At 43.9% G+C, this 14,828-nt stretch overlaps 2 protein-coding genes across 3 annotated transcripts in view; one reads left to right on the forward strand and one right to left on the reverse strand.

The window, feature by feature from the left end:
* Nucleotides 1–181: 181 nt before the first annotated feature.
* Nucleotides 182–8,029, forward strand: LOC136448873 (caspase-3-like). Of its 2 annotated transcripts, XM_066448558.1 has the most exons (10): nt 182–483; nt 775–904; nt 1,362–1,471; nt 1,933–2,140; nt 2,851–2,999; nt 4,556–4,617; nt 4,751–4,864; nt 5,693–5,837; nt 6,905–7,029; nt 7,565–8,029. In XM_066448558.1, exons 1-10 carry the CDS (start codon nt 465–467, stop codon nt 7,724–7,726), a joined length of 1,224 nt encoding a protein of 407 aa, XP_066304655.1. In that variant the 5' UTR covers nt 182–464; the 3' UTR covers nt 7,727–8,029. The 2 variants fall into 2 exon arrangements, with proteins under 2 accessions (XP_066304655.1, XP_066304654.1); XM_066448557.1 differs by lacking the exon at nt 4,556–4,617 and having other exon boundaries at nt 183–483; nt 4,689–4,864.
* Nucleotides 8,030–8,932: 903 nt separating this feature from the next.
* LOC136448660 (deleted in malignant brain tumors 1 protein-like) overlaps nt 8,933–14,828 on the reverse strand; it is a 73,982-nt gene continuing 68,086 nt past the window's right edge. The window contains exons 60-63 of the mRNA XM_066448300.1: nt 12,210–12,333; nt 11,075–11,222; nt 10,456–10,604; nt 8,933–9,777 (exon numbers count right to left, since the gene is read on the reverse strand). Coding sequence (XP_066304397.1) covers nt 9,613–9,777; nt 10,456–10,604; nt 11,075–11,222; nt 12,210–12,333 — 586 coding nt within the window. The 3' untranslated portion in view covers nt 8,933–9,612. The remainder of the gene's footprint in view (nt 9,778–10,455; nt 10,605–11,074; nt 11,223–12,209; nt 12,334–14,828) is intronic.

A 14,828-nucleotide genomic window follows, 5' to 3' on the forward strand; every position in this document is an offset into this window, starting at 1 on the left:
CTGACTCATCCAGACAAGAGTTGTCAGACTTTGTTTCTCAAAATAATTTTCAAAGCCACAATTCTTCATCAAAAACAAAAGAAAAATTATTTAAAACAGTTCTGCCATCCTTTGTTAATTTTTTGTACGTGCGGAAAGTGGAATATTTGATTTTTCGTGTTGAAGGTCAAAGGTAAAAGGGGTCAAAGGTGGTTATGAACAAAGCTCCGCTTACTTCCGGGTTCGAGCTGTCAGAAAAAGTGGTTTCACTTTCAAGAGCTGTGACGTGTCGTGTTTTGCTTAACAGTTTTGGGAATTTTCCAGTCATCTTTGTGTTTGGGAAAACCACAGTAGTCAGTGACTATTAATAGACGATTTTTTTAAAGCTTAAGTTTGTCTGACAGTGCGACGATCACACCACTTCGAAAAGTTTTTGAAAAGTTTGGGAGCAGAAAGTTTTACAGGTGCCTCGGCGGATCATCACAATGGGCGACAGGAATACAGGTATGTTCGGTCTCCTTGGATCTTTGCTATCCGTCGATGCCTTTGGAAACGCCTAACGCAAGTGGCTGTATAGTGATAGTCACTCGTGAATGGAGTTATTTCTTGTATAGCACGTCAGTTTCAGTTTATTCTTTTCAAATTGTTCAAACTTACTGAGGAGGTAATACTGTTCATGGTCATCAAGGTGTTACGCCTAATGGCGGTTATACCGGCTATATAGATTCAGATTCAGATGGTAGGGACGTATTTTCTTTCTCACAATACTGCGATTTTGTACCATCCTCCCATCAGAAGGTGAGGACATGACCGATGCCCTCCCCTCCGGACCGGAGGTGGCTGACGTCACGGGAGCGCAGGTACGGAGAACTCTGGAGAAAATGTCTGTGGAGGAGTCCACTCAGGAGAAAACTCCGGCCAACAGGTGAGGCACACTTCAGCAACGCAGACTTCATATGATGGGTGATATACACCAAAAACTTTTGTTCATATCACACAACATACAACATGTATATAAACTGCCTCAGGACATCTACATTTCGATACCCCCAAATAGCGCTAGCCCCTTCAGGGGCAAAGTAGGGGGGGGGAGTTGAGGTGTGCCGATAATACTATTATTAATAGTGAGTCAATAGACTTTTGTACTTTTATAAGTTGCAAGCTGCGTAAGATAGGTTTTATCTCTGACATACATGCACCATACCCCTGCTATCATCGATAAGTGAGACTCTCTTCATTAACACCTGTGATCCAAAAGACTGTAACACTTTACAGTAGCATCCAACTTGGGTCAGCAACAATATCAATAGTCTTAGATTTGAACTTTTGAACAAGAGGAATATCTTAGAGGATTAGATCATCTATGTTTCTATGTTTTTCAGGTCTCCTGAACCCAGCAGTGTTGGGAACCTGACGTCTGGTTCTACTATCAACGTTTACAGTCAGTCTGGCTCTGAGAAACTACAGGAACCTCCAAACACTGCAGAAACAGGTGTGGGAGAGACTCAGCAATCATCATGATTTCTTTAGGTTTGAATAGTACACGGCTACATGTATGCTCCAACCAGGGCTGTCTCCAGGATCCATCTCTCTGTCCCAGGACAGAAATTTGCTTTTCGGACGGACAAAATGGCTGCCATTTGACCAATTGATGATGTCACATACCCGTATATTTAGGTCTTGTGGCCCAGTCGTTTGGTGACTTGGATTCTGAGTAGTAGGACATTGAAATTCAGTGTGCTATTTTTTTCAAATTTCCTCGCAAGAACAAAGTTCTGGCTCTGAACTTAACTTAACCAGCACAGACAAACTTTTATACTGTGTTAGTCATCATTTTTGTTTGTATCTTGTGCTATCTTTTCTTTGCCTTTGTCGTGCTTTTCACAAAGAAGATATGCTATAAACTCCTTGCTTTTCTCCTTTTATGACGATAAAGAAGGACAGTTTTTTCAGTTCCAGGCAGTAAGATGGCATCAGTTCATGGTGAGAAGAGTCTTGAGCCTCATGAGCCAGGGCTGCACGGAGGTGAGGGAGATCTAGAGAAGCAGCACGCTCCCGCGGGGGGCAAACCCGCCCCTCCCACCACCACTCATCAGGACCTGTCACACATGTATGACATGACGCACCGCAGAAGGGGACTCGCCATCGTCATCAACAACAAGTAAGACTGTTGTTTATAATCATCATCATTCATCATCGGTCCTCCTCTTACGAGGTGCAGCAAGTGAAGTTTGTTCGCCGGAACTTCTTGTCATTCATTGCAGAAAGGAGTTCCTGTACTTCCAAATTAGTTTCAGTTTCTATGAGTTTCTTGAGAGTTGTGATAATAATGAGAAATAAACTGTTGTTTGTCCACAAAAATTCAATTTGTTACCTTTTGCACTTAAGAAATTAGTGGGATTAAACTTAAGATTTGTACAGTTATAGGATATTGGAGTTCAGATATCGACCATGGCATGTGTTCAAGACAATCTTGAGAAGACCTTGATATAACACATTTTTTTATGGCGCGCTGTTCTCATTATAGGGTACTCATTAGAATTATGAGAGTTGATATTACCAAGCTTATGAGACTTTTCACGGTCCATCAGACTTTTTGTGGATCTAATTGTTGCAAGAAATTCTTTGTCTATGTTACAGAGAATTTCACAAGAATACTGTTGGTCTATGTTACAGGGAATTTGAAAAGATTTTTGTTGGTCTATGTTACAGGGAATTTGAAAAGATTTTTGTTGGTCTATGTTACAGGGAATTTGAAAAGATTTTTGTTGGTCTATGTTACAGGGAATTTGAAAAGGTTTTTGTTGGTCTATGTTACAGGGAATTTCAAAAGATTTTTGCTGGTTTATGTTATATCTTTTCTTTTCAAAGGGAATTTCACAAGGAGACAAAACAGAAGGTGAGGAGAGGAACAGACCGGGACGCGGACAGTCTGTTCAAGCGGCTCTCAGACCTGGACTTCAACGTGCAGGTGATGGATAACCTGACGTGTAAGGAGATGAAGTCAGCACTGCAGAAAGGTGAGATACTAGTACATGATAAGATTCTGAACCACCGTGACAGTGTGTGCGTGTGTTTTTGTGTGTGTGTGTGTGTGTGTGTGTGTGTGTGTGTGTGTGTGTGTGTGTATGTGTGTCTGTCTCTGTGTGTGTCAAGTTATTAGTGCTGTAAGGGGATGAAGTCTGCCATCTCTCACTGCCTCCTTGTGGTGGCTACTGTGTCCTGGTGGCACTCCTGTCAGCCACGGAGAAGATTGTGTCTGTGTGTGTTTCTGCAATTCCCAACAGTCATGTAGCAATTTGTACAATATATTCTCAATGCTATTTTTTGTCTGTGGGACTGTAAGGGTTGCAAAGGGTCACAAAGATCAGATACACCAATACTCTCACCCCATCCACCTAGTATGTGCATGGTGGTTATAATGTGAAGGGGGTGATGTTTGCCATCTCTCACTGCCTCCTTGTAACACCAACTGCTGCTGCAGACCACAGCAATGCAGACTGTGTGCTGTTGGCTCTCCTGAGTCACGGGAGGAGTATGACTGTCTGTGTCTGTGTTTATATGTGTGTGTGCGTGTTTCTCTGTCTCTGTCTGTCAGTGTGTGTCTGTGTGTGTCTGTGTTAAATAAAGTATGTAAGTGGGTGAAGTCTGACTGTCCTTTTGTCCCACCAGTCGCTGCTGCGGACCACAGCGATGCAGACTGTGTGCTGTTGGCGCTCCTGAATCACAGGGAGGAGTGTGACTGTCTGTGTTTATGTGTGCGCGTGCGTGTCTCAATCATACAAGATCATACGAGAGGGAAGGGTGCAGTTTGCAAGACATAGCTACAGAAACAAGGAAGAACTTGTAAGTGAACTCCTGCTCTGGGAACCAACTCATGGGCACTCCTTTGTTGGGCGACCCCGATGGACCTACATAGACCAACTTGCCGGGGATGTAGGGCTGAGGTCTGAAGATCTAGACCAACTAATGGCAGACCATGACGCCTGGAGGGAGAGAGCAACCTTAGTCCGGGCAAGCCGCCCGATATGATGATGATGATGATGTGCGTGTCTGTCTGTCTCTGTCTGTCAGTGTGTGTCTGTGTTAAATAAAGTATGTAAGGGGGTGAAGTCTCCCTGTCCTTTTGTCCCACCAGCCGCCGCTGCGGACCACAGCAATGCCGACTGTGTGCTGGTGGCTCTCCTGAGTCACGGGGAGGAGTATGACTGTCTGTGTCTGTGTTGATGTGTGTGTGTGCGTGTCTCTCTGTCTCTGTCTGTCTGTGTTAAATAAAGTATGTAAGGGGGTGAAGTCTCACTGTCCTTTTGTCCCACCAGCCGCCGCTGCAGACCACAGCGATGCTGACTGTCCTGGTGGCGCTCCTGAGTCACGGGGAAGAGTGTGTATGTGTGTGTGTGTGTGTGTGTGTGTGTGTGTGTGTGTGTGTGTGTGTGTGTGTGTGTGTGTGTGTGTGTATGTGTGTGTGTGTGTGTGTGTGTGTGTGTGTGTGTGTGTGTGTGTGTGTGTGTGAAGGTAAGTAGTGCTAGTAAGGGGGCAAAGTCTGCCATCTCTCACTGCCTGCTTTTACCTCCAGCTGCCTCCGCAGACCACAGCGATGCGGACTGTGTGCTGGTGGCGCTCTTGAGTCACGGGGAGGTGTGTGTGTGTGTGTGTGTGTGGTATTGAGGGGGTGAAGTCTGCCGTCTCTGATTGCCTTGTCCCACCAGCCGCTGCTGCGGACCACAGTGATGCCGACTGTGTCCTGGTGGCGCTCCTGAGTCACGGGGAGGAGAAGCTGATCTACGGCACAGACGGGATGGTCGAGATCGCAGACCTGGCGGCATACTTCAACGGGGTGAACTGCAAGTCTCTCATAGGGAAGCCGAAGATCTTCATCATACAGGTGGGGCTTTAGAACTGTTTGGTTCTGATGACTGTATGTTTCTAGACACAATCTAGATTATATATGAGATTTGTTTAGAAGAAAGAGAGAGAGAGACAGGAAGATTGAGAGAGAAATGGTATATCCAAGCAGAATGCTAGATGATGAATATATGACCTAGAGATAGATAGGGCACATAGTGGCGTTCTTCAACGGCGTGAACTGCAAGTCTCTCATAGGGAAGCCGAAGATATTCATCATACAGGTGTGGCAATAGAACTGTTTGGTTTTGATGATTAAATGTAATGATGATCATATGTACCTACTAGTAGACATATTCTATCTACCGGTAGTAAGTATAAATCTTATTTCTTGTTGAGAGAGAGAGGCAGAGAAACAAAGAGACAGAGAAAGAGATACAGACTGATAGAGACACAGAGACAGAGAGACTACTGTTACAGTAGTTCCAAATAGCAGAATGCTAGATAACAAATGTAAGACAAGTAGGTAGTAGCTAGTCCGCTGTGTTCTGCTCAGCTGCTGTGATCTGGGGCTGGGCACATGTTGATATGCCATACAGTCAAACCTGCACTACTAAACACCTTAGACTGTATTAGGCTCATCTTGCCATTCATATACTGTAAAATCTGCAGTAATTAGGACCACCTCTGTATAAGGACCACCTGGCCATTATGGCCTGTGACGGTTGTTTTGTTGTGCCCTAGATCAAAGCATTAAGAATCCTGTCAATAGTGACCACCTTTGTAATGTGACCATCTTCTGCAAGTCATTTAAGTGGTCACCATTGACAGTTTTTAATGTTTTTACATTGACCTCTGCCGTTTCTAGGCGTGTCAGGGCTCCAAGGTCATGGAGGGGGTGGACATGCCTGATGCGGTTGGTTTCCGTGACGATGACCTGGTCACAGACACACCACCTCCGCAGACGCTGCCGTCAGAAGCAGACTTCCTCTACTACTACTCCACCATGCCAGGTCAGATGGACTGATTGATGTTATCATGATAATAATGTTAAACTTATTTACTAGGGGTGGGTACCGGTACATAAAATTCAGGTCCGGTCCAGGTCAAGGTCCAGGTCCAGAGGGTCAGGTCCAGGTCCGGACCTGTACCTGTACCTGAATATAGTAGTGTCACAGTACATCATATTTTGGAGAGCGAGACACACGTAAAAGTCTCAAAATGTCATGTCTGGAACGATATAATTTCTTAGGTTTGCACTTTGTCTCAAAATTATAACTATACTCTCCTCGCCGTCTGTTTACTCATCCTTTAAGTGTTTCTAGATATGATTCACAGCTAACGTCTTCGAAAACGACACTTAAATCTGCTGTTTTGTATTTTCTTAGACCAGTTATGTGGCCGCCTGGTACTATGAATTTTCTAATCGGTCCATAGGCCGGTCCACTGATTTTTTACGGACCGTTTTTTTTGGACCGGTCCAATAAGAAATACCGGTTTTGTACCGGTACACGGTACCGGTACCCATCCCTATTATTTACTATACCAGGAATGTTTTTTTACTGAGTAAACCGTAAGTAGCCTATGTTACACACTATCAGGGGCTTTTTCGGCCTCCTACCTGAGCTTGTGGCCAAACACTTCTAACTCCTGGGAACCATTCCCTTTCCTAGAGTCTGACCAATAGTAGCTTAGGATTCTTAACCTCTATCAAAATCCATCCAATGGGAGGTCAGGATTCTCTGTCACTATGAAAACCAGTCATCACACCTCCAACACCATGGTAACCATCAGTTCTCAGTCTGACGATATTGGTCCATATCAGCACATACAGAAATCAACAGGATAAGGATGTTCCCAATTCTCCTGACTTTAGACTGAGGTATTGGCTATCTTCCAGTAGCTATAGGGGACTAGCTGCTAAAAGATTGATTTAGTCTCTAGTAAACTAGTTATGTTAGTAAACATTAACTTTCTTCTCTTGGATGTCCATCACTCAGCAATGAACTTAAAACATTAACTTTTATTAAGACATTAACTTTAAAGTCTTAGTAAACCGTCTGACCATCATTTTTCCCAGGGTACTTTGCATGGCGGAACCAGGAGGCGGGGTCGTGGTCGATGCAGTCGCTTTGCGCCGTGCTGAAGGAGCATGGGAAATCTGGGCTGGAGATCATGCAGATCCTCACACGGGTCAACAGGACGGTGGGTGTCTGTTTGTTTATTTGTTTGTTTATTTGTTTGTTTATTTGTTTGTTTATTTGTTTGTTTATTTGTTTGTATGTTCCACATGATATCATCCAAATCCATTAGCCTCCTTTGCAGACTTCTAGGAGCACTGACATGTTTTTTTTTCTTGGGGTAGCGCTGATTTGCAATTTTCAACATAGGCCAGGTCTTCTGAATGCTGGGGAGATTGTTTGGGGGCTTTCCATCATTATAGAATCTGGCCTTTGTTGAAAATTGCAAATCATCGCCCCCCCCCAAAAAAAAATAATAAATGCCAGTTGCACCTAAAAGTCTGTGAAGGCTGTGAAGGAGGCTTAAAACCTATCAACAGCCTCTAGGGTTAGCATTATCAACCAATCCATGGCAACAAAAACGTGTTCACCTCTGTCAAGAGAGGAGATGGGTGTTAAGTGTCTTTACAAAGGTTACAACATTTGGGCCTGGCAGGGAGTCAAACCCAGAAGCTTTACCTTTATACACTTCATATCGTTTTATTCCATTTTCCCCGCAGGTTGCCACCCAGTTTGAGTCGCGCACCAGAGACGAGAAGATGAACAAGAAGAAGCAGATCCCCTGCATCATGTCCATGCTCACCAAGGAACTGTACTTCACTCCCAAGACAATTAACCCCAACCAATTGAACCACGTGAATCGCATTGAAACAGCGATTTAATGTTTAGACAAAAGTAGTAGAAACTATTTTTTTCTAAACGTTAATTCGCAGGCGGATTCAATCACTTCCAAATTGCCAAAATTGTCAATCTGAAAACGTCTCTTGGAAGCTGACACCTTCCACCATCTCACTGGCGAGTTTGTTTCAAGTTAGAAAGTGATTTGTCGGGAAATGGCTGATACGAATCTGAGTTTCAATGCGATTCACGTGGTTTGATTGGTCGGGGTTCAAATGTGACCAGGCCTTTAGTTGTTCCGAGCGTTTGTACTGCCTACTTGCTTTTCTCATCACAGGTTGAGAGCTGATGTACAGTAATTGTTAAATATTGTAATCAATCAACTCAAACTTGAGATTCATTACTACAGTAACTGCAGTATAAAGATTTAGGATGACATGTCATAAATCATACGAATTACAATTTCAAGAAGCAAGGGAGAAGTCTCATTAACATACCAGAGCAATGGAAATGAAATGAATTACTTTCATGCTATGAAAGACTTTTAGAAACGATCAGTTTCAACACAATACTTCCTCAAGCTAATTTGTAAAATGTTGTATTGTAATATTTTTATAATTATCACGGAATTTATCCTGAACGCAAAATTACACTTTTTCTTGATATGATTTCTTGTGAAAATAGTTCAAATCATGCCATGCTAATGATTCAAGTAGACAAAGAAAGTGCATTGTGGACAATTCACGTAACACCTGGAACTCTCAGAATTCCACCTTGTACTATAAGCCTGCCACAAAAAATGTTGTTATCGCAGCCTCCTCAAGAATGTCTTGAGCACCTGGATACCTCAAGTGTGCATCCCTCTGGAATCACTGATGCTGCATTAGGTAGATGTCTTTGGATTTGCTGTTTGTTTTTTAATGCGACAGTCTTAGAGTAGAATTAGGAGAGTTGACATTAAGCTTGCTTATGTGTTACAGAATGTTTTACAACACAAAATCAAACCCAGCATGAAGTTGTATAGTCATCACTGTTTATTAAATGATCTGGCTGGAAAATTTTCAGGAACATCCAGTTAAAAATTTCATGTAAGATTTCTTTCTAATCGTTCTATGTTCTAGTGTCGTCAAAATATACTGCTAGCCATGAATGTTTGTTTCTTTCAGAATCTCACTGAAGTCTGAACCTATTGAAAATGTAAATATCATGTCAAAGAATTATATCGTCAAGCCATGTGAGAATTTAAAATCTATTTTGCATTAAATGCTTGTATTTGGAGACTGTCATAAGGACAAAGCCTACATATTTTTCCTGTACATTGTAGATAAGATCATGTGAGAAGGACCGTCTACATTCGTTCTCTGATAGCAGAGTTCTGTTCTTTTCATGCCAGCAGCAGAATGCAGGGATCAATTGTTAAGGGCATTTCCCATCATCTAAGACATTGTCAAGAGCCTTCCCTATCATCGAAGGCATTGTCAAGGGCATTCCTACCATCTAAGAGGCTGTGAAAGGTCTTCTTAGGCATTGGTTAGGGTCTTCTCCATAATCTAATTCATGGCAAAGGATCCAATCCAACAGCTTGCTGATTATCAAAGACATTGTTAAGTTTCTTCCCCGTAACTTAAGACTTTAGTAAGTAGATCTCCATCATCGAAGACATTGTTGAGGGCCTTGTACATTATCTTATACATTGTTAACCATTGTTAAATGTCTTCTCCATAATCTAAGACATCGTTAAGGGTCTTCATCATCTAAGACACTGTTAAAGGTCTTCTCGGTAATTTAACTCATTGCAAAGGATTCAGTCAAACAGCCGACTATCTAAGACATCAAGTATCTTTAGTATTACCATCATCGAAAATATTGTTAAGGGTCTTTTTCATCATCCAAGTAATCGCTAAGGATCCATTTCAATATCTACGACGCCCTAAGGGTTGTTGCGCATGAGGTTGTCGATCCAGTTGGTGTACTCGGAGACTCGGGCGTAGACGCCCGGGTAGTTGGGCTCGGCACAGCCGTACCCCCATGACGTCACGCCCCACAGCGTCCACTTCCCGCCACTCTCACACGCCAGCGGACCGCCCGAGTCGCCCTGCAAGGCAGAATTCACGTCGCACCGTTATTTATCCACATCTCAACTCAAAAAGCTTGTGGACGTATTTTTATTTATTTATCTATTGGTTTGGCTGTTTTTGACACACATCCATGGCTGCCCAACTAGCCTGAGGCTACTAGTATTACAAAGGGCTAGCTCTGCTGACAAAGAGAAGACATTTAAGACATTTAATGATTACAATGGACAGCATAACGAGCGATAACTATTCTAAATATATCCAAGGCTGGTGCTGGGTTGGGATTAGCCTGGGTGCCATCCTATTTTCTACCGGGGGCTACTCTCGCTGCTCTAAAAATAATTTTCTTAAGGGCAGGAGCCCCCGGTAGAAATAAGATGGCACCCAGGCTAGGCTCGGAGTAGACTTGAATCCATCCTTTTCTAGCTCCAGTTTGCTCGTCTAGTCAAAGCAGAATATGATCGGCTGATCCGGACGACGTTTAAAGACTAGTCTGCAACCTTGGCAACTCCCAACCACAGATGCTATTAGCCGATCTTCTCCAGACTGAGTCCTGAGCAAGTTCATCGCCCACTCCCAACCATGGCCTGGAGAAGATCGGGCGGCCATGGTCGACTGTGTTTGACAGGGGCTGAAACTAATGCAGTATGGAGCTGCTTTGTAAGACTGGTCCCGAGATTTGAAACTGTTTCTCTCACCTGACAGGTGTCGATTCCTCCCCTCATGTACCCGGCACAGAACATCTGATTGGTCAGCTTGTTGCCATAGCCACGGCGGCACGTGTCCTTGGACAGGAGGGGGACCTTGGCCTTCCTCAGAGTCGCAGGAGCACTAGGGCGGCTGGGGTCTGGGGAAGAGATGAGCTTCATTTATTTATTTACTTAATTTTCCCAGAATATTGGTAGCACCTTCAACAATAGGACTTGAGGGTTGGTTTCCAAGGGGGCCCAGGGGACATAAAACATTGGTGCGTAAATTACATATCAGAAATTAAACGTATGTACAGAAATTGCGAATGAAATGATAAGAAAATAATAATTGATACAACGTACTAACGTATAGCTAAACAAAAGTAATCATACAAAACCAAGTTGTGACAACAGAGTCGCAATCCTCTTCTCTAGTTTTGTACTTCTAACGTTTTGCAGAGAGAGCGAACCTTTGAAGATACAACGTTACAAAAGCCATAAAACACCGGTAATGAATCGGATTATTACATCTGCTTGGAGATTAGATTACGAATCTACTAGTCACAACTCAACTGAAAGCTGTGGCTCTAGATGACTTAACAGAAAAGCTTCCGAGACAGGTGCTTACCTGTGTTCCCCCAGCCACTGATGTGACACTCATGTCCGACCGGGAACTGCTCGGCAGAGTCAGGGAGACACGCCAGCGTCACGAACTCGTTCGTCTCCGCACACCGCCCGTTCTTCCTGCGCAGCTTCAGCAGCGCGATGTCGTTATCCTGAAGAAGGCAAAACATGTAACAAAAATAACATGAAAATCTGTTGTTCTTTTCTTCTCCTTGGAAGATTTTTTACAAATACGCCATTGCAGCTCCAGTGACATATACCAGGGGGCCCAAAATTGACCTTGACCCTTCTCCCTTCAGCACCTCCCAACATACCAAATATCATTACAATCCATCCACACGTTCTTCAGTTATGCTGATTTTAAGCATCCGGTGACACAAACATACACACAGGATAACAAACACGCAAACGCCATGCAAAACAATATCCCCATGAAAAAGTCTATTTTCATGGAAATAATCACAGTTTACATCATAAATCAGTTCAGCACGGCAGTGTCGATATCCTGAATATGGCAAAACATGTAAGAATCACAGTTTACATCATAAACTTTGTGGCAGTCCGGCACGGCAGTGTTGATATCCTGAATATGGCAAAACATGTTAAGAATCACAGTTAACATCATCAATTTAGAAGGGCTATGTCGTTATCTTGGTAAAAAGTAAAGCAGGCATCCTCAATTGAGGTGAAGCATGATGCTTTTTCAAGTAGCTAGTGGTAGACTGGCAATGGGGCTTCAAGAATCACCCCTAACCACAGAGGCATATGGGGCCGCATCTGCAAGCAGCGCCACCTATTGCTGCAGTGCAATGTCCTAATTATCTCGTAGAAGGTGACAGACGGTAGATAACAAGAAAATAAGGAGGACGAGGATTTTCTTAAGCGACCTGCGTACTTTTGTGGTTTGTTTTGCCAACGTTTCTGCAGCTTCTCTGCTGTCTTCTTCAGGCCAATCGGATTTAATTGTGTGCAACAAAAATTGATGCGCGCGTGAAAGCCATATATACAATCACGCCAGTGTGGCGTTACCAACGATGCTAAACATAACAACTCAGATACGTTGAAAATAAACACTCCATGGTAACTGGCAACATCCTTGTAGAATCAAATATGACAGAAGTTCAAAAATTCAAACTCACGGTTGACTCGTCATTGTAGAGTGGGTGGGAAAACGACTTCTCCACGTCGAACCGCTGCTCCGAGCCCTCGTCCACCCGGTTGTTGTGCTCGCCAAGAACCGCTGTGTACGAACTGTCGTAGTACCTAAAAACCATAACAGCCATTGATTTTTTTTAAAAATCAAAGATTCAAAAGATAATGTATTGAAGAGGCTTGACATACTAATATCTTCTTGGCTGGATCTAGACAACCAAACTCTGCAACCAATACGCCACTGCAGTTCCAGAGAAACCTGCGAGAAGGCCTAAACGTTTAACGCCTTCTTCTTAACACCAGAGCTAGAGCCAAACATCGTTACCCGGAGATGCAAAAACCGTTGGTTCTACTGCAGTGCCAAGAAAAGCCACCAAGGGGCCCAAAATCTAATAGCTTCTTTAAAAGGCCAACCACATACCGAATTGCATAACAATCCATCAAGCGCTTCTTTAGTTGTACATCATCATCATCAGTCGACGTGCTTAAGCCGGCGTCACAATTCATGCGAGCATCGGCCGATTTTGTAGATCGCCGGAAGCTCGCCGAATGTCAAATTCGCCCGAGCGTCGACCGTATTTTTCACTGAAAACCTGCCCCGTCACAAATTGAACAGAGCTCGGGCGACGTCCGTCGAACGCTAATAATCATAAATCCCACATAAGACGGTACCATCTCTTGGACACGGACGAAGTCAGAATCAAATGGCCTGGTAACAATCTCAAATTTGGACCAACTTTACTTTCTGAGTTGTGGCAAATCTGTAGGGCACAAGTGAAGTAGGTGGGCACACTGAAAATAATCACATAAAGAGGAATTTTGTTATAGACCAATCAAAATACAAGTGCAGGAGCCACAAAGTCAACAGATCAGTCGTTTAACCCCGATCCAAACATTTTCACCAAAAAGAAATCGACCGAAGCTCGGGCGAACGCCGTCCGAGCTTCGACCGACCGTTGACAAGCCTATCGACGCCCTGCCGACGCCTGGGCGTGCCTCGACAGACAAACATAGATCTATAATGCCTCAGTGGACTTTCAACTAGTCATTTTGTGGAGAAAAACTCAGCAAGTGAAGTCAAAGCTCAAAAGTCAAGCCCCAGTTCATTAATATACAAATTGAAACATCCAAACCAATACCAAAATGGAAACAAGAAGCATTGTCTTCGGTGTCAACATTTTATTTATAATTTTTTTTTTTGAATGAAAATTTAACTTTGCATTGAATTGTCTTTCATTAGAAAAGTTTGGCAGCATTCTTCGACAAGTTGTAACATAAGATGATAAATGATACTGCAATAGTTAATATTGCAGTATCATTTATCATCTTATGTTATAAACCAAACTGTCGTTTCCTTTTATCTATAAACAAGAAGGAGTTCGGCCGAGGCCCGTCCAAGCTCCCATCAACACCTGCACAACGCTCGCCCGAAGCACGCCTTACTTTTCATGAGTCGGCCGGAACACTGACGACGGTCGTCCGATTATTGTTCAAGGCCCGTGCGAGGTTCGCACGAGGCCGAAGAGTTCGGGCGACCTCCGACCGACCAAAAATCGGGTCTAAAATCCTCGGATGCCCGCCCGAATATTGGCCGAGCGCTTGGCGTTGCTCGGGCGAGCTACGGGCAAACTGTTGACGAGCTGTGCGAGTTCAAAAATCGTCGCCGAGGCCTCGCTGAATTTAAGCGCAGCTTCCAGTGACACGCGAACGTCGGCCGAGCTCCGAAAATTCGCCCGAAGCCCGTAGAATCGACAGGACGTCGGTCGTACTTCGCCCGAAAATCGCCATTTGGAGCTCGCCGACAAGTCGGCCGAGCTAATTTCTTGATTTGTGACGGGGGCTTTACGCACCGTCGGGGTTATACTCGTAGACTGGTTTATTTTGTCATCATCATTTGACAGACAAGCCTCATGGCAGCCATTACGAGGCTGAATTGCGAGGCAAAATAAAACATAGTTCATTGTAGTTTACACAGCTTTCAGGCATCGATTAAAAGTTTTTAGACAATCAATATCAGTTAAAACATTTACTTAGATCATTTAAAATATTTCACAATCACTCTCTTAGGGATTGCCTCGGGACAAACAATGCTAGGAAAATGTGGTAACAATGTTCTCTAGAGTTCATTTAAAAGTCTGATGATGGCCGGAATGGCGCTTCTGGTGTAACGGTTTGTGCCAGAGGGTTGTCCATAGCGGCTCGCGTTCCGAAGGTTTCTGCCATGTTGCTGACCACGGGTGGGCGGAAGCCAGGAGCGAAAACGTGGGGACTGTTCTAGTTTAGCAGCAAAGTCGGTGCATAACTGTTGTCTTCTAGTTGACAGTCTTGGAAGGTTAAGCTGGTTCAGGGTAGCAGTGTATGAGTTGTAAGTCCGTCCTAGTATAATCCTGCAGGCCCGTTTCTTCACACGTTCTAGGGCGTCGGACTGTTTCTGTGTGAGCGTTGCACTCCAGCAGGGGGTGGCATACTCTAGTATGCCACCCCTTACGGGGTGACACATACCCTTTCGTTGGCTGATACAAGTCAAGGCGGGGGCGCGCCAGGTCTCCCGTCCAACAGTTAAGCTATTTAACCACAAACACCTGCAAACACTGCCGAAAGCATAA

This window comes from Branchiostoma lanceolatum, chromosome 14 (assembly GCF_035083965.1).
Source record: "Branchiostoma lanceolatum isolate klBraLanc5 chromosome 14, klBraLanc5.hap2, whole genome shotgun sequence".
NCBI classification, from domain to species: Eukaryota; Metazoa; Chordata; class Leptocardii; order Amphioxiformes; family Branchiostomatidae; genus Branchiostoma; species Branchiostoma lanceolatum.

What these genes read in the sequence shown, in the direction of transcription:
- LOC136448873 (XM_066448558.1), top strand. An exon ending in CGAAGATCTTCATCATACAG is followed by an intron (nt 4,865 to 5,692) that starts GTGGGGCTTTAG and finishes TGCCGTTTCTAG; the next exon opens with GCGTGTCAGGGCTCCAAGGT. An exon ending in TCACACGGGTCAACAGGACG is followed by an intron (nt 7,030 to 7,564) that starts GTGGGTGTCTGT and finishes TTTTCCCCGCAG; the next exon opens with GTTGCCACCCAGTTTGAGTC.